General features: G+C 41.5%; 1 protein-coding gene across 1 annotated transcript; it reads left to right on the forward strand.

Moving 5' to 3' along the window:
* The first annotated feature begins 1,650 nt into the window (after positions 1–1,650).
* Positions 1,651–17,050, forward strand: diras1b (DIRAS family, GTP-binding RAS-like 1b). The gene is made up of 3 exons (XM_006798349.3): positions 1,651–1,817; positions 10,757–11,097; positions 11,370–17,050. Exons 2-3 carry the CDS (start codon positions 10,789–10,791, stop codon positions 11,655–11,657), a joined length of 597 nt encoding a protein of 198 aa, XP_006798412.1. The 5' UTR covers positions 1,651–1,817; positions 10,757–10,788; the 3' UTR covers positions 11,658–17,050.
* Positions 17,051–18,915: the final 1,865 nt, after the last annotated feature.

Here is an 18,915-nt window from a genome sequence, read left to right on the forward strand (position 1 = left end):
CAGTGGAAGAAGAGCTAAACGGAAGAAGACAAAGCATATGTTGTACATTCACAAATCTTTCTCAACCACCTTTGTGTTTTCACAAAAAATTCATAAATGTGAATTATTTGTCACATAGCTCCACTAGAAGGTTAAAGCTTTCGCTTACTGCTATACAAACTTACTCCTGTTTGCATTGCTTCATACAGGTAGAAAGTACTAATGAAAATGTGCCATACATGTCAACATCTTCACACACTTGTAGGCAGGTCTGATTGTTTTGAAGTCTTGTTTTAGTTTTTTGGTTTGGTCTTGTCTTCTGTTTAAACCACCTCCTCCCTGGTGTTTTCCTCATTATCTCCTCTCCTCAATCGATGCTGCTTGAAAGAACCACGCACGTATGGATCTGTTTCTCCCCGCTCTCCCAAAGCATCTGTAGTTCCCCTTCTTACCGACAGAGGGAGACAAAGACAAGACCCTGCAGATGGAGTTGGTGAGTCATACAGCGAGACCGTCACGTACAGACACCACAGCTCAAAACAAGGCTTGGTCTGACTTGGCCTTGGACCTATATTACCGTGAAGTAGATGTTTATTCACACTTAGCTGTGATGTTACCTGACACTGTCAAGCGGATATTGACATGGGTTGATGATTTATTTAGACTTACTGTTATATCGATGCGTGTTTGTCATCACGTCATTCATTTTTCCATTCTCCACGCTCTGGTTAGCTTTGTATTATACACACCAGTCTACTGCATTCATACGTTCCCGGCGCTCTCCACGGTGCTGAAACACAAAGGGGTCTCTGTCCGTGGTGCTGAAACGGCATCGAACACGGGATTTTCTTTTTCATTAAAATCTTTCCGTGTCACTTTAAATATATTTGATTCCATTGCAGCTAGCTCTATAACATCACTGACTTAATATGCCAGCTTCACATACCTTTGCTCTAAGTGATGCAGGACTGATTTGGATGTAATCGTTGCATAGCTTATGTTAAATGTTAGCTTATGTTAAGGATTCTTTGTGTCGATGCCAGCCGAATATTAAATGAAAACCCTGGCCTAATAAATCCAACGAGTCTGACATTTTTCATCTTGCAATTTCCATCTCAGGACTTCAGCAGTCTGCAGCTTTACATTTATGCGGCCCCAAGTCAACGGGAAATGCCACAAGTCTGCCATGGCCCTGGGGATGTCTGAAGGCTACAATATATTTGTCTGTGGCTGAGACGTTTTGAAAGAAATGGTGCCCTTGTTGGTTTATATTTTTGACCATAAATTGCATTTCACCCATTAACTTAAATGTGATTTGTTGCTTAGTGGTCACCAATGATTCTGCCTCCAGCTATTAAAAATATATTATATGCATTGATCCATATGTATCTCTATGCAGTGATATATTCTTTATTCATATATTTCAGTGCAATTTCTTTCCATTTTGGGGGGCAGGTGGTTGATTACATTTAATCAAATTCCCACACATCCAGCCTTCGCAGAATATTTTTTAAGAGGAAGACGTTTTAAAATAACTTATTTTGCTGGCATCCAACCACTAGGAAGTGTATGAACCGAAAGAAAATCAAGTGTGGATAGAAAAGGGAGAGAGCATAGCACCTCCCACGTCCTATGTGCGAGAAAGAGAGAGGGAGAGACTGACAGAGAAAGAAATAGAGAGAGAGAGGGAGAGAGAGAGTCTGCTGTGGTGGTGTTGGGAATCGGACGACATGAGCTCTACATGAAACGAGTAAAATGCTCTAAGACGCTTTCGGCGTTTGTCTTTCATCCTTCCGAACCAAGGACGAGCCAGAAGCGGAGCCGTTCTTCACGATCAGGTATCGAGATGCTCCTCAGCCTCCACATCTTACATAGAGATCAGATGTTGGTATTCAGTGGCGTAACCGCGGTCCTTCTGGCTGGCTGGTTGTTATGCGCACACGATTCCTGCTGCTCACGGCCAACCCGGGACAGCAAATCTCACTTTCTGCATCCATCTCGCCGCTGTTGTATCACAAGTTACATTTCTGCTCGCTAACCTCGGTCGTGTCAGTTGCAAACTACTGCCTGTATCCTCGTACAGCCATATTGGCAGTAAGTAGGAGAGGGAGATGGGGGGAAGGGGGGGGGGGATATATGAAGGTACTGGGGTTGTCATATTGCTTTGAGGAGTAAGGGAGGTGAGAGGGAGAGGGTTGGGAGGAGGGGGCTCGCTGCGACTGCGAAATGATGGCAGCACTGCGAGATGGCGATCCTCCGGTATTTATGAATGAACCACGCAGAGTAGGGTGGTCTGTAATGGCGTTGCGCACAAATCTGCGGAACCACGGCAAGCCCTCTCCCGCCACCGCTTCCTGACTACAATCGAGGCGGAGAATGCACGTCAACATTAATGCACATACACTAATAATGACGCCATCGTGACGAATAAAGCTCGATTTCTGTGGCAAATGCTACAGTTAATCCTCCATCTGCATTTGTGCTCCCCCTTGATCTGTGATCTTAGTTGTGGGTTTCAAGACTGGAAAGGAGATCCACCGTGAAATGTAAAGGAGCTGTGAACCGTTTAGGTCCCCCGTGCGCCGGCGCGTATGTGCGTGCTCGCACGCATATATGTGAACTTCCTGTATGGGTTTAACACTGCCAGTCATGATTGTATGTGTGTGTGAGCGAGAGAGAGATGGAGAGGAGAGCAGAGATGTATGGCAGTAAATCCTGTGAGTAAGCTTTAAAGTGTGTGGTTGAGAGTAGTTAGAGATGCAGACTGCATTAAAGCATTGGAGGAAAAGTGGACATGTAGGGGGAGTGTCCTGCCTGTCTGGCTGCCTGTCTGTCTCTCTTGAATGGCCACGGTTCAGTTGCATAAGAACATGTCTCTCTGCTGAAACAGGACAAAGAAGTGATTCAGTGGTAACAAGCAAAACCAAAGCGAGTTTATGAAGGTGATGATGTTTGAGATGAGTATGGGAGTGGATACTCAGTGGTGATGATGATGATAAAGGACCAGTAATAGCAGAAGTCTAATGTGAAAAAAAAAATCCATAAAAACCTAAAAGATCCAGAAACAACTGGATGACAGGAAGGTTGTTAGCTGATCAAATCTGAATAAAGAAAGTTTATTCAGAAAAAAAAAACCTCTCTACTACTATTGTGTAATGTTTCATCCATGGACTGGAGCCTGTGTGTGGTTGCTGTGTGCTGGACGACTGCCATTTGTCAGTGAATGAAACAGTGAGAATTTGAACTAGTTTTTCAGAAAGCATATGTATGCTCAGTGAACAGTTTACGGCTAATTAAAAGATCAATTATGAATCATTTTAGGCATCTTTTTCATCACATTTGAGCCCTTTTGTGGTGTCTTAAATATTACCATTTTATGAAATGGTCATTACATGAAACTAGAAAAAATCTATAAAATATAAAATTTGAAGCTTCATTGAGAAATCAGCAAGCGCAATATGATGAAAGAAAACGTGGCAGCAGAGGCTTTATCTTCACCTGCTCATTTATAGTCTGTCTGTTGCTTTGACAGCACAAGTCTGGTCAAATGCACCATCCCCGCTGAGTACCTCTGAACTATATATGGCATAGTGTCTTCTTTAATATTGGAAAAAATCAATGCTAAAGCATTTTAGCTCTTCTGAAAGCATAAGCTCAGCTAAAAGATTTATATAGTCTTACTTATTAGTATCATTAAGCAGAACTGCCTGAGTCTTGTGAATAACTAATCATGGCCCAGAATAGCTGTCATGGTCATTTAAGCTCACTGCAACCTGTAGTATAACCAATATTTTGATTACACTTTTTTCTCACATATCAGCCTTTCAATGGCATTCTTCAGCGCTCCTAAGAAGACGTATATTTTTCTACAATTTGAGGTTTTAGATGAGGAAAAGTTAAAGGTCAGTTTCTTATAATCTCAACTGCGTCATGTCAGCATCACAAGCAGTCTGGACTGGAACGCCTGTGTTGTTTCCTCCTTTAACCATCTGCGTTGTTATCAAACCTGGATCGACTACTTATAAAAAAGAGAAAGAAAAGGGGGGGAAAACTATGTTCGGTTGATCTTGCCAGTAGAAACCATGGAGCCAATCCAAAACTACCAACCCTGTCACCATCTGTCACTGCAGGCAGGATTCTGCAGCACACTCCACCGGTCTGCAGTTAGTGCTTCAGTCAGGTCAGGGCCTTTACTGTGTCTAAAAATAGTGTTTCTTGAAAAAAAAAAATAAACCTGTGCACATTATGGCAGCTTTGAAAACGAGCTTAAGTGTTTTGTCACAGAGTTAGAATCTCAGTTTCTTTACTTTTCCTCGGGTGAATTGCTGTGCGATTAGCCAGGTGTCTGTGTGTCTCCCAGATTGCCAGGCTGATGTATTAACAGGGTTTTACAAAGAGGCCAGACGGAGCAATCCATGGGTTCCCCCGGTCACACTAATACTCAGCGCAAGTAAACACTCAAAGACTAATTACACAGAAATGTTACACACTGTCCTGTGTAAAAGTGCTGCATAGCAACAGCATGATTAAGACTACAAAGGCTGGTTACAGCTCAGGAATGAATCACCCTGAGAGGGAAACATTTTCCTCTTAAATTCTTATTAAAAGTGCACATTTAGATATATTAAGGAGAAAGTGCAGGTAGAGGGGTGTTTATGTTAATCACAACCATTACCAAATCAGTCATAGTAGTATGGCAGCTTAAATGAATGCTTATCATCTCTCAAAATGCAAAGCTCTTTGGCTTATGTGTGAGGCTATCGCCATAAAACTGCTATGTGCAATAATCCAGACCTTGTAAATGTATATGTGTTTTCTTAAAACTTCTGAAAAAATATTTTTCATTATTTGTTTGTGTGAAATCGGGGGTTATTTTAATGACCTCTTCTAATGATATTCTGACTTTGGATAGTTAAAGTAGTCATGTTGGTCAGTAATAAAGCATCTGAGCTTTTTTTTTTTCCTTTCCTACTCACTCAGATTAGGTCTGTACAGTGCACACCACCTTGATGAACTTATGCCAAGGTGAGAAATTTGGGTGCTCTGACGAGTCCTTTTTGAGCTACACACAGGCAGACCTTTACAGTTTTGTGGCTGAGCTGATGTTCCCATGGCTCTATGTTAGTGTCAGTTCACACTGAATCAAAGAGATGCTCCGGGGATATCAGAGGGCCTCAGGGTACGTGTAGTCTTATACAGAGACTGGTGGTAACTTAAGTCCTGGGAATTGGGTCAATGCAGAGCTGGCCACAAGCACAGAGGAGGTTAAGCTCAATGATTAGCTACTAAGCCAAGACCACAGGGCGTTCAATCTCTTGGACAGTGTAGCACACACGCTCCATGCACGAACGGTGCCGTCTGCCCAGTCACAGTATAGACTGACAGGGGTGATACCTGTAGTCATACATAAATCATTTACATTGAGTCTAAACTGAACTTTATCAATTACCATCTGTATCATTTGTGATACATGAGTTTTTGTGAGTTTTTTTCCCCCCTTAAATATTCATAAATTGCACAATAATGTTTTAAGCAATAAATTACACAAAGTGCCAGATGTAAGGACATCAACACAAATTAAAATCAACATATATATTAGACAGTTCAATAACTGTTCAATAACTTGGTTTTGTTTTTTTGTTTTTTTTTTTGGGGGGGGGGGGGGGTGTCAAACAGAATCTTCTGGCAATTATTTCATGGTTCAGGCATTACGGGGTTAAAACAAATTTTCACTTGGACAGTAAAAGTTTTTTACAACCACATACTTTCATACGGGGAACTACTTACTTGCTTTCCTGACCAGAACTAGATGGGAACATTAATGCCAAACTTATAAGTGTCCATTGAATATAAAGCTGGAGCCAGGAGGCAGTTCATTTAAGACAAAGCCAACAAGCAGAGAGAAACTGCTAGCCTGGCTTTTGCCGGAGGTCACAAAATTTACTATGTTTGCGTAAATTGTACAAAAACTACGTAAGCCTTTTTTTCTTGGCTTGGCCGAATAACTCTCCAAACTTAGATGGAGTCAGGCTAACTGTCTTCTCTCATTTTCAGTCTTTGTGCTGAGCAAACTGGCTGCTGGCTGTAGCTTACCCTGAGAAAGGTATTGTTATTTTCATCTACCTCTCAACAGCTAATATCAGAATTCTCCAACCTAGTCTCCTAGCTTCAAAAATGCACCGTCATCTAACTAAAGTGGCCTTTTTTCATCCAACAGAATCAGAAGAATCAGTGTTTGGATTCACTGGAAGGACAGTAGCTGTATCAGGGATAATAATCCAGAAAGTAAATAGAGAAAATTGCATATTCTTAATTCTGTGCAAAGCACCACACATAATATTTTAACTTCTATGGATGCCCTGTCTGTGCGTCATCATACTCCAACAGACGCACACACGGACAGTAAAGGTGACAAAAATATGCAGCTTCGTCAGTCTTTTTTTAGGAAACTTATGGAGATGAGTTTTCACATTCAAGAGCTGTAAATGAAATCCAACAGAGACTCTAAGATAAACACATTCTGCAAGCTTTCCGTGTGTGTGTTTTAGCAGGTGTGAGTGTGGCGAAGCAGAAGCGGCGACAGCGTGCCTGAATGTGTGAGACTGAATCAAAATTTATAAATCGAACCTCTACTGTCTGCTCAAACCTAATGAAAACACCCGTGTCTAAAAATTGCCTCGCCAAGAGCACAGATTACATCCCGTGGCAAAACACACACATACATACACACTTTTGAAAAGACCTGAGCTGATGTGTGCACCGAGAACAGGGAATCTTCTGCTTCACTGCACAGAGGCAGACACACATGACGCACACACACATTCATACAGCAACTGACAGGCTGAAAGCTTAAGAAACTTTGTGTAGGTTTCACTGTGGCCAGAAAAAGACAAAATATTTCAGGCTGATAATCTGTTGATCCTGTAAAACACTCATTGCCAAATAGCGGTGTATTCTCAGCATTCCACTATGCACAGCCTGATTAAAATCCTTTCTCTACAAGATACCATGGGACCGCTTTGTGGGTGTCTATTTAATCACGCTCTTGATCTGTTGAATGGCATTGTGTTTGATGTTGGTTAATGCGCTTCCTTTGTGCCGCTGCATAAGTGGCTCTCTTGAGGGAAATTATGTGCATATTTTTGTTAAAGGTGACATTTCCTTGCTCGCTCTGTGAAATAAACGAGTGGAGAAGGCTGCGTTGCAGCTATTTTCTGGCGGAGAAGAGCAGAGGCCTCCTTGGTCTGTGCCAAATGCTATCTGCTAATGGAGTTTGGCTGCACTGATGCAGATGCATTTATAGTATACCATTAATTCATTAAAGAACTGCAGTCCTCTCATTCCAAATAAAACCAGAGAAGAGGACGGGGGAAAGGAGAGAGACTGCTTGCGTTTGGGAAGAGTGTCATAAATCTCAAAAGCCTGGTATCAAGGACAAATGGTGAAGGAGCGGAAGTACAGTATGTGTGCCACTGTGAGGTTGCACCTGTGTGTGCAGTTATAGTTGCTGACAGAGGGAGGGAGAGAGCTAATTATAGCTCAGGTGAAAAGTGGGGGAGGTTTTGATGAGCAGGATCTTTGTCACAGAGCTAAAATCCACATCCAAAGAAACCAAACAGACACCAACCGCGGCAGGACAACAGACTGACGGGGCCCACAGAGACAGGGCCCCATCGATTAAAACCAGAGCGGCTTTAGTTTATTGATCAAACACCATGGAGACCTGGGGAGTGACAGAGCAGCAAGAGGAAGTTTAGGTAGCAGCTCAAAGAAAGACTTAAGTTGCGGATAAGTAAAGAGAATATTTAAGAGTTTATCAGAGCATGCATGTATCAGATGCACTGATATATCAGCTTCAAATCAAGAAGACATCATACCAGTCTGTGTGGCTTTGTCTAGATTGGTGGCTGAGTGTGGATCTTTGTAGATTTTTGTGATGGTGTTTGCTACAGTATTTCATTAAAACTAGATCTGGTTTATTACCAGAAACTAGTAACTTAGGTCCTATTTTTGCAGCAGTCACCATATTTTCTCCCTGTAATAATAATACTATACTCTTCACGTTGCTGAGCTCTAGAAACACTGCTGCACTAACCAAACTGTATACTTTGATTATCATTCCACAGTTTGCAGATGACTCCTTGGTTCTGTATTTAAATGGCATTTCCGACGCACTGTGAGATTAGCTCTATGTAACGTGTTTGAGTTAAACCGTTGGCTTGTTTCTGGGGCGTTTTCTGTTTCGGGCCTTTTGGAGGCAGCAAAACAAAATGGAAACAAAGCAAAGCCAAATGCAAGTCAAATATTTACACTGTTTTTGTTTTGGTCTCTAAAAGCTCCAGAGGGAAATATCAGATTCCCCCAGGAGCTAAATGCTCCACTGTGTTCACCAGATAGGTGCGAACATTGTCAGTCTGCCATTTGGTGCCTGCTGCCACCACATACTGCACAGATTAGAGCAGGAAGCCAGACTGTACTGCAACACTCATGCCAGTTTTACATAATGAGTTAGAAGATAGATGAAGATGCTAAAATGCTTTGCAGATCTGAGATGGACTGCAGAGTTGTGTGTTGTATAAACAGCTATTTTAACCACCAGTAGAAGAAATATAAACCGTAGCAGCTTTAAAGACGGCAGCATTGTCTCAAGAATTAACTGTAATAAACAATTAATCCTCTCTAGATGCCGAATTACATCCAAGAAGGCCAAAATAAATTCACTTAGAAATTGGCCTTTTAAACTATGTTGAGGCATCATTCCTGCTTATGTGTGTGTCTGTAATTAACCCTTAAGAGCCCAGACCTATTTCTACTTTCATGAAAATTACGGGGGTCTTATATCAAATGAATCATATATAACCAAGTCTCTAAGTGTAAAGAGGCAGTGACACCAGTGTCACTGTGGGTCCTTAAGGGTTAAGCAGGTTAAGCAAAAATCACTGTGCAGCTTTGACAGCTACATGGCAATTTGTTACCTTTTTTTTCATCACTGACTGCCTCATTAAAGCTAAGAGTAAGGCACTGTAGACGACTATTGTTTCTGGCAATTTTACAGCAGCGCCTTGTAGTTATGTTGCACTTAAGAGTTGTAAAGGTTAACATGACCCTCACTGCACATGTTTTCATTACCGCAGCCACGGTCTGAAAGAGAAATACGACAGGCTTAAAGTCCCAAGAGGTTAAACTTCAGTCATACACCCCTCTATCTAAAAAATGCAGTTTCAAGTTTATCACCCTTCTGAAGTATCAAGAGAGCCATCAGGGAAGATTTTCTGCTTCTTCCAGACCCGAGTAAAACAGTAGCCACAGGCTCACCTGAAAATTAAACTGTGGTGGTGTGCTCAGCAAGATATGAAGCAGTCTTATACATCACACATGCTTACAGCTGAGAGACGGTCTATAAAATTCAAGAGGCACTCCCCAAATCCTCATTTATTTCAAACTCCTGGACTGATATTATCTAGAACCCGGCAAAGCAATTACAGGCACCCTGCCATCAATAGTGGGTTCCTGCAGTGCAAGCATGACAGAAATCCACTTATTCCATATGGTATTGATGTCGATTTACTGTTTTCATTATGACTGCAGCTTAGAGAGCAGCATGATCACAGCTGATAGAAGATCTTATTACGGAACATTAAAGCACGTTTAGCACCAAAGCGGATAAATAATGCAACAGATACGATGTGCAATCATGTGCAGACAGCACAAGCCCTCACCAAGATAGCAGTAGATTCTGTGCGAAGACATTGTTTAGATGCATATGCATGAGCTGCAGCAGGTAATGTTAGGAGTGATTAATTGTAGAGTCTTTCACAGCGCTGTGCTGCTGCTGTCTACAAACTGGGCTTTTTCAGTTAGTTGTGTTCATTTACATGTTATCTTTATTACCTGATATATATAATCTGATGTCACACAGTGTGGATTTAGCATTTTTAGTTTGATGACCAAGGATGAAATCTGCTGTGAATTATGCAATGCAACACTTTCTTTAAAGCCCTGAGCTTTGTGTTGTTTTGTAAAGCAAACACTAAACCTGGACTCTTTTCAAATTTGTAATACCATTAAACCATCCTAACAAGCACTGGCCACTTGCAGCAGCAAAGCTGCAAATGTAACACTGACAGGTGTAACGCTGAAGCCAGTTTGGCGTGAATCAGTATGCCTTTGTGATGTGTTTAGCCAGCTGGTGAATTCAAATCCAATAGTCCATCTATTTTCTCAAATAGATTTCTGTGTTTACCCTTCATACACAAATGGTTTTCATCTTTTTACTTTTAATTCAATTCACTTGTATTTGTACAGCACCAAATCACAACAACAGTTGCCTTGAGCTGCTTAATTTGTAAGGTAGACCCTACGATGGCTTTAGTTGCTCTGACTCACTCTGTTTGGATCCATATTAGTGGAAGGCACAGTGATCGGTGTTAGCCATGCGCAGTGTTTTGTTCTTTGAGGCTTCTATGTTGGCTTGATGATTAATTAGAAAATGCGGGATTGTTTTGGGGGCTGAAACTGAAGAACCGTGACTATGCGAAGGGTATTGATTAGGGAAATGTCTGCATGAGGTGAAACACTTGGATCATCACCAAACTCATCTTCTCTAATTTGTATTCTGGCTCATAGTCAGACCACGAAAGATGGAGTGTTTTAAAACCCACTGGCCTGAGGTTAAGTTCTGCCAGCATATACTCCTCCTGTTCTGATTCATTAAACAAAAGCTCCAGATTTTCTGTTAGAATCTTATCTTCTCATGTTCCCTTTCCTAATCTCATAGGTGTAAGACTATCTTAAACCCGAGGGGACAGAATGCCAGAACAGAGCAACGACTATCGTGTGGTGGTGTTCGGTGCTGGGGGAGTGGGGAAGAGCTCCCTGGTTCTGCGCTTTGTGAAAGGCACATTCAGGGACACCTACATCCCCACGGTGGAGGACACCTATCGCCAGGTGATCAGCTGTGACAAGAGCGTGTGCACCCTCCAGATCACAGACACAACAGGCAGTCACCAGTTCCCTGCCATGCAGCGCCTTTCCATCTCTAAAGGCCACGCCTTCATCCTGGTCTACTCGATCACAAGCAGACAGTCCCTGGAGGAGCTCAAACCCATTTACCAACAGGTGAGGAGTGTTTGTGTGTCTTTGGATGGCTGAGCTTGTTTAATCACGCTGGGCTTTTATACTGAAACGTTTTTCTACATTGTACTAAATATAAAGAGCAAAAATAATGATGCTGCCTGGGGTAATCTGTATTGCATTACTTCCTCAACTTTGTCACTGATGATGTCTAAACCACAAACGCTTTCATTTGTAATGATGTATTCTCTTTGGGTGCTAAAACTACAGGCAAAATTCCCAGATAACAAATCAAATCCATTTGCTTGCCTTTGCAGGTCCTGGCTATAAAGGGCAATGTTGAGGCTATCCCAATCATGCTTGTGGGAAATAAAAGTGATGAGACCCAGCGAGAGGTGGAAACCAAGGACGGAGAGGCCCAGGCCAACCAGTGGAAGTGCGCCTTCATGGAGACATCAGCTAAGACCAACCACAACGTAACCGAGCTCTTTCAAGAGCTGCTCAACCTGGACAAGAAGAGGAACATGAGCCTCAACATCGACGGCAAGCGCTCTGGGAAGCAATCCCGTGCCGAGAGACTGAAGGGCAAATGCAGCGTGATGTAAAATCCAAGAGAGGAAAGGAAAGGGAGGTGGAGGAGAGAGAGGGAGATGAAATACGGAGAAGTAAAGAAGTAGGACGCCAGACACCAAACGCATCATACAGAGCAACAAGGTTTTTGACGGCAGCGGGGTTCTCATCATCGACACGCTCCTCACAAACACAACTTACATACAGAAAACGTTTCAGTTCGGAGCATAAATCCATGCACATCCATAACGGGGAAACAGATGAGTGGGATTGAGATGACAAGTAGTGTGTGACACAGATGAATACAGAAATGGCAGGGGTGTGGACTTTGTATCCTCCAAGTGTCACAAAAACCTGGATGGAGCACTCTTCGAGAACTTGGATGAGAGTACTGACCACGAAGACCATAAAAACGCAAAAGGTTTCTGATCAGTGCAAAACCTTAAATATCTTCTCTCACTTCTGCACCTCCCTGCTCAGCTCACACTTCACCCTTCTCATCTTTTTCATACCCTCTATTATATCAACTGTAGAGAAATGTAATGTACAAGTAAGCGAGTTCCAAAGCTCACTCATCTGGTAGAGACCCTGCTGTAAGTGACTGAGGTGTCTATCATGCTAGTACACAGAGGACTCAAAAGTTTGACACTGCTAGCATGAAGCATCACAGCAAAAAAAACACATGACCCAGCCACACCCCAAGGACTTTGATGTATATAAATATGGGATATTTAGATATATTCCATCCAGTCTGCACATCCTCAGCCCCAACTAGTATATGATGTTGACTCAAGTTTGATGCTCCGAAGCTCAATTTTCAATTGCCATCGTCATATAAAAACACTTCTTTGCGTTTATCCCCCAAATGCTTATGGTAAAAGGTCATCTATGAACCCTCGAAATGTCCTCGTCTGATGTGGAGAAACATCCAGCGGCAGGGGCTTCACGCATGCCATTGATACGACGCAACAATCCTTTTAAGACTCTCATCAAGTGTAGAATAACTCTGGCTGAAAGGAAGCTGACTCTCATTAAAACATGAAACAGAAATACGAGTCTGCCTTGCCTACGAGGTTAATACACTTAGATAATCATTGCCAAGCTGGTAAGATGAAAGAGAACTTTTGGTTCTGAGAATGTCAGTTTGCTTTGGCACTTTTCTCTTTTTGCCTTTTTTTTCTAGTTTTCTTTATGATGCTCTTATAAAGTTACATTTAAACACATCTCCTTTAACAAAAAGCACACCGGGGAGAAAAGGGGGAGGGTGGATCTTTAAAGCTCCACGCAGATTATCCAGTGCACCCTGATGCATCTCCGTAAACTCATCACCTGTAACGCCAGGCATCAGGAAACAGAATGGGTCACAGAGATGTGCAGACACAACACGCACATGATGCATCCATGCAAAAAGAAAAGAAACACACACACATTTAGCTCTCTGATAGTCAATCTGAGTAACATGGTTGACTGAGTACATGAAGAAGAACAGGGCTCACTCAGCCTAAATGCCCTCACATTGCACTTTATATCACCACACACAATTTTATTTGCCATGTTTCCGCCTACATGTGTATCAATAATTATCTTTGTTGTGCTGTATGTCCAAAGTGCATATATATATATATATATATATATACCCTTTTTTCATGTAGGACCTCTAAAATTGTACACAGTGTATACAGAGCAGCCAAAAGCACAATACTTTTTTCCAACATATCTAATTCTATTTTTTTTTTGTTTGTTCTTTTATTGTATTTGTGTGCAGTTTCCATCCTTAGCTTTCATTCAACAGTCCTGAACATGGATTGCATAGGTAGCATGATCACAGGTAGCTCTCTGTCTTGATGTATGGCGCTTTATTTTGTCTGGTTCTTGGCACAATGAGGTTGTGGTTCTGCTGAACAACAGGGTATCGTGATGTGACCGGTTAGCTGTGGACACAAAGAGCGTAAACGTTACGTAACATCAACCCCCACACCACCCCCACAGGATCACAGGTTGTGGGACGACGATGAGGGGTCAGATTGTTTGTCTACTTTTCTCCATCTCTCAGGCGGTTTTGACAACAATTAGCGTGGCGGATAATCTGCTCCTGTACTGTTAAACCCAAAGACACAGATGATAACCCCTTTTAACTGTGTGTTCATTTCTCAAGAAAAAAGGAAGAAAAAAGAGAATAAGCACAGCAACTAGTCTCGTCTGTCTCCTTCTCTGTCTTTATGTGTGCAGCAGGATCAACAACTGGGCACTTTAGGGTAACATTTTACTTGAAGACTTGCTTATTAATCAGCGACGCCTCATTCATAAGCGCCGTGTAAAATGTCCTACCTTTATCATTCATGCCCACAAACCACTATAAAATGATTTCAGACGTGTAGATAAGCAGATGGAAATTCACCGAAATGTTCACAAGAGCTTCAAGTAAGATGTTACCCATGTAAAGAAATACTGTACCCACTGTCTTTCTGGGAAATGTTGTTACAGTAGAAGGTTCGGTGTTGCTATGTACTGTAATATACAGCTTAATAACGATACTCATGATCTATTGTATTTGACGCATCCACTCTTCAGATCTATCAATTAGATGGCACTAGCAAAATGTGAATATGTAACTAAAAGTTCCACTCCAGGCTGTAATTTTGTTTTTCTGTTTATTTTGAAAGCTGAATGAATCTGTTGTTATTACTGTGTTGTACTTTGCACTAATGTGAGGTCCTGTTAAACCCAAACATTTATATTGTAAACATACCCTTTACTTGTTAGATGCCAGGGATGCTCACTTGTACTCTCTTATTTTCTTTTTTTGAAAATCTGTTTAAATTCCAAAAACAAGATGTGTAAAACAGATATATAAGTTGTATTTTAATCACTTTCTTTTCTTTTCTTTTTTTTTTATTAATTCATTTATTTTTAACCTGCTCTATATAGATAGAGTGCAATCGACAGGTTGTGGCCATTTGACAAGCTAAAATTTGAAAAAGAAATCCTTAAAAATCGCCTGCGATGATTTTCAGACCGAGTTCTTTTCTGGTCTGACGCAAAGCCACCGGCAGTGGTGCACACACTGCATAAATATCAGCTTGACACGTCTGGTTGCCAGATTGTGTGCGCATGTTTGTGCAAAATGTTGTTCTGCTGACGTTAACAGGAGACTGTCATTGTGCATGTTCCTGCATGGAATATGATACAACAGGGAAGGAAAAACAACAATGAGGCATCGTGAGAGAGCACTATGGACAACAGGGGCCTGTGCTATTAATAGACATAGAGCGAATATATGAAGTTCAACTGGCCTGTATAAGAATTGTTTGAGCTTTCATGTGGGAGCCGTTGAAAGAAGATGTTGTGCTTGTGGAGTGTGTGAGCTATTGAGTTTGTGGACTGTGTGAGTTAAGTGCTCGCAAGAATCAGGACAGACACTTCTGCCCCTGTCCCTCCATGGCGCGTCTCATCTCATTTATCCATGAACCATATTCCCTGTTCTGTATGTTTAACCGGGAGTGCATTCATGTACATGCACATTCATCCACCTTATTTATATATATTGTTTTCACGTTAATTCACTCTGGCCTGCACGGGTGTGTATGTGCGCGTGCTGGTGTTGTTGTTGCTGTTGTACAATCTCATGAAGTGTCTGTCAGATGTTTGCAGCTTTCCCGTGGAGAGTGCCTACACATTCTGCATGAGTCATCCTGCACAACACACACCCCCTATACGCACACACACTAGTATATAAATCAGGCATGGAGCTGAAATAGAATGACTGCATGCCCTCGGTTGCACACACACACATACACACATATTACATTCACACAGGCCTTGTCAGTGAAACATCATTCGCTCTCTGGCTGTTTTCCGCTGTTGTACCTCTGTTAGCGTTACTTCTGCATAAATCCGCATAAATTGTGAGCCGTTTTCATATTCATTCTGTGTGTTTTTGCTTGCCGTTTGCACTTACTGAAAACCAACCCTCCTCGCATCTGATTGTAGATAGCTGTAAATATTGTTCAAAGGTTTCAGAGAAGCGAAGGGAGAGCGTGCAGATAAAGGATGCCGTGGTGGGAGCGCGCAGTCTCCTGCGCATTCTTTGTATAGTCAAAACCTCCAATCAGAAGTAGGACAGTTAAAGTTTTCTTCATGTGAAAGCTTTACGTTGGGCTTTTTTTTTTTGTATGCTGTAGCAAGAGAAGCACTGACTTTAAAGGAGGAACTCTATGGAGACCACCTATGTTAAAGGTGACTAAATGATAAGTTATAAAATGAATAATCATACAACTGGATGCAGAAAGATGTAATTGAACCATGAAATTGTGGAACTTGGTGGATATTTTAAATTTAGAATAATTTTTGCAATTCCACACTCTTCTTTAATTAAAAAATGCTGCAGGTATTTTCATTAAAATGTTGCTTGTGCGATGATATTTTCATGGTTAAATTACACATTTAGTCTTAATATTGTTGGTATGATTACTTATTTTATAACATCAAATATACTTGTTGCCTAGTAACAGCTATAGTTTGGGCATCCATAGATAACTACATTGGTGGTACAGATTTTTGTGTAGGACCAGGTAAAGTTTACTTGCCACCAGTGAGGTCACAGGGTACTTTCTGTTCATCTTGCTGAGGAGTCTCATACAATAAAGGGAGTGGGGTTCGGATTTGTTCTTCTGTGGCTGCAAGGGAAACCTCAGACCATGTGAAGCTTAAAGAACGAGCACTAAGTTAAACCTTTATACTCAAGAAAAGCTGGGGTTTTCTGACACACCAGGCTTTTTGTTACCAGCAAGGGGCAGGTTGTGCTCCTGTCCAGCAGGGCTTCATGTCACAGGAGCTAAAGGAAATCGGTACCGGAGGATCAAAATACAAAAGAACTCCCACTCTTCCTGCCAATCACTCAGGCTCACCCCTTTACATTTCATCTGATCGCCTCAGATCCTAATGAGCAGTATATGGCGAGGAATTTGTGGGTAACGTAGTTTGGTACTATGGAGTCGCTCTGGCCCTTCCATTCCTGCATGGTCCCTATTGGTGTTCCAGCCAGCATGAGAACAAGGACACAAACTGTGAATCATCTTTGTATTTTTTAAATAAATTCCTCTGCAACATTTATGGCTTTGGTTTTGCAAATGGGTTATTTCTTTTTAGCTCTCATTGTTTTTGTAAATGATTTTTCTTTGGTTCTTCTTTTTTTCGTTGGGATTTTTTTTCATTTGACTAATTATAATGTATAGATATTTATTCTAGCAATAGTCTTCCTATTAAAATATACTGTGCTGATGCATCCTCTGAATAACTGAAACTAACATATATAAATATATATATATATATATATATATACATAGAGAGAGTGTGAGAGAGAGAGCGAGAGAGGTGATAATAATAATCAAATCTGCAAAATGATTTTCTTAATAAAAATATGAACTGAGGAGTGTTTCCTGTCATTTTTTTGAACATTCTCACCTTTTGCTTGCCGTTTGTATCCATGCAGTGATGTGGATCTTAGAAAATCAGTGATATTATGGTCAGCCACTTCAGTCCAAAGCTTTAGGGAATTCACGCAGGATAAATACACATAAGGAGCAACAGGGTAACAAGGAACAGGTGGACATACGAAAGGGAGGGGAAAGAGCAAAGACAGGAAGTAAAAACTTGGCAGAGAAAGAATAAAGCAGCCTTCAAAATAAGAGAGGAAATAACTGAAAGAATTAAAAGCATGCTGTAGAAACCCTCTGTGTAAGCATTATACGATACAGCATATTCCTTGAGGAAGCATATGTGAATATGGTTTAGGGGGGTTTACCCTGTAAAATGTACGATATTTAAAAGGGAGAACATAGCAGTGTGCAATATTTCCATCTTATCTAACATACAAATAGAAAAACGGCTTCCATATGCCTCATTTTTCATTTAAGAGTACTAAAACACTTAGTATTCAGTTACATTTACAGTAGTGGGCCAATATTTTCCCACAATCCTTTGCCATTTAAAGTACATTACTGTTAAAACCTACTACAATATATTGCTGTTTGTGTTACATTGTAGATGCTGTTTAAATCACAGGTTACAGTGCAGCAATCTTCTCTGCTTGTTGACTAACATTCATGTAAAAGCTCTGCTGCTGGCATGACTTTGGAAGGGGTTTATTTCTTTTCAGCGACTCTCAGTGATTCTCTTTGATAGTTCTTTTTTCTCATTTTTTAATTTTAAAATTTTACCATAATAATTTAAATTATTTTCCCAACTCGGGATTGTTGACTTCTTTCACCCATGTCGTGCTGCCATGACATGCAGACTCTTTGCAGTTTATTAATTCATCACACAGAGATACTGGCTTCCCCCCTACTCTTTCTTTCATTCTCTCTTCTCTCTTAACCCTCCAACATCTGCTCGGAGATGCTGTGCCCGGCACGGTTGCTATGGAGACAGTGTGACGTTGACGGCGGTTGTCGCATCAGTGTGGTGTGACCGTGGTGGCGGAGATGCGGCGACAGGCGGGTCTCCCATCCTGCTCCTGGGGTGGATTAAAAAACATGTCATTCCCCATGAAGGCCAGTGTGGCAGCCCCTCTGCTGGGTCTTAATTAGACAATCATCGTGTCCACATACACACATAAAAATGAAACACATGAGACACCCTGGGAAAGTCTGTGTTTCCGTTTGGGTCTAAGATTAGGCTGCAGGAGTACGCGTGGCATACGACCATAAAGGTGTGGGTGGGTGGATGCCACCTGTCAGCTTGTGAACATCTTTAAGTGGTGACTCATGGGCTTCCACCGCGGATTTCTTAGAAAATGAAAAGTATTGCTCTAATCCAGTGTAACCTATGCTGCTTCCTCACACACAGGATGGAGAGGGAGGGAGGGAAGCACGGGGTCTGAAATGGAAGAGAGAAAAATGAAGAGGGAAGAGAGAGCCAGCAAAGGGAGAAAAGGGGGAGATGAGAAAGGTGAGGAAATGAAAGGGAAATGTATAGGCATCAGCATTCACTGGTCGCTGGAAACGAGGCCAATGCGGTACTCTGTGTGAGATATAAATAGCTCTCCTGTGTTTATAATAAGCAGGAAGGAAATGGTTGCTATACAACCACTGAGACGTATATACGCATCAAAACCAGAATATAGATCAGAATTTCCATCTCCATCAGCACCACCAGGGTTTAAATGGACTAAAAAAAGAGATTTTTTGTTTAAAAATGAGATCCTGCACACATCAGACCTTTCCCTCTTAGCGCAGTGAAACCGGCTCATGTTCAGCCAACAATCACGGAGCAGATGCAGCGCTTTTTAGCTCT

This window comes from Neolamprologus brichardi, chromosome 19 (assembly GCF_056152115.1).
Source record: "Neolamprologus brichardi isolate AB-2024 chromosome 19, ASM5615211v1, whole genome shotgun sequence".
NCBI classification, from domain to species: Eukaryota; Metazoa; Chordata; class Actinopteri; order Cichliformes; family Cichlidae; genus Neolamprologus; species Neolamprologus brichardi.

Excerpts from the sequence above, each read along its gene's own strand:
- diras1b (XM_006798349.3), top strand. The coding sequence starts at position 10,789 with ATGCCAGAACAGAGCAACGACTATCGTGTGGTGGTGTTCGGTGCTGGG. Across the intron at positions 11,098-11,369 it reads TCAAACCCATTTACCAACAG|GTCCTGGCTATAAAGGGCAA; the intron begins GTGAGGAGTGTT and ends TTGCCTTTGCAG.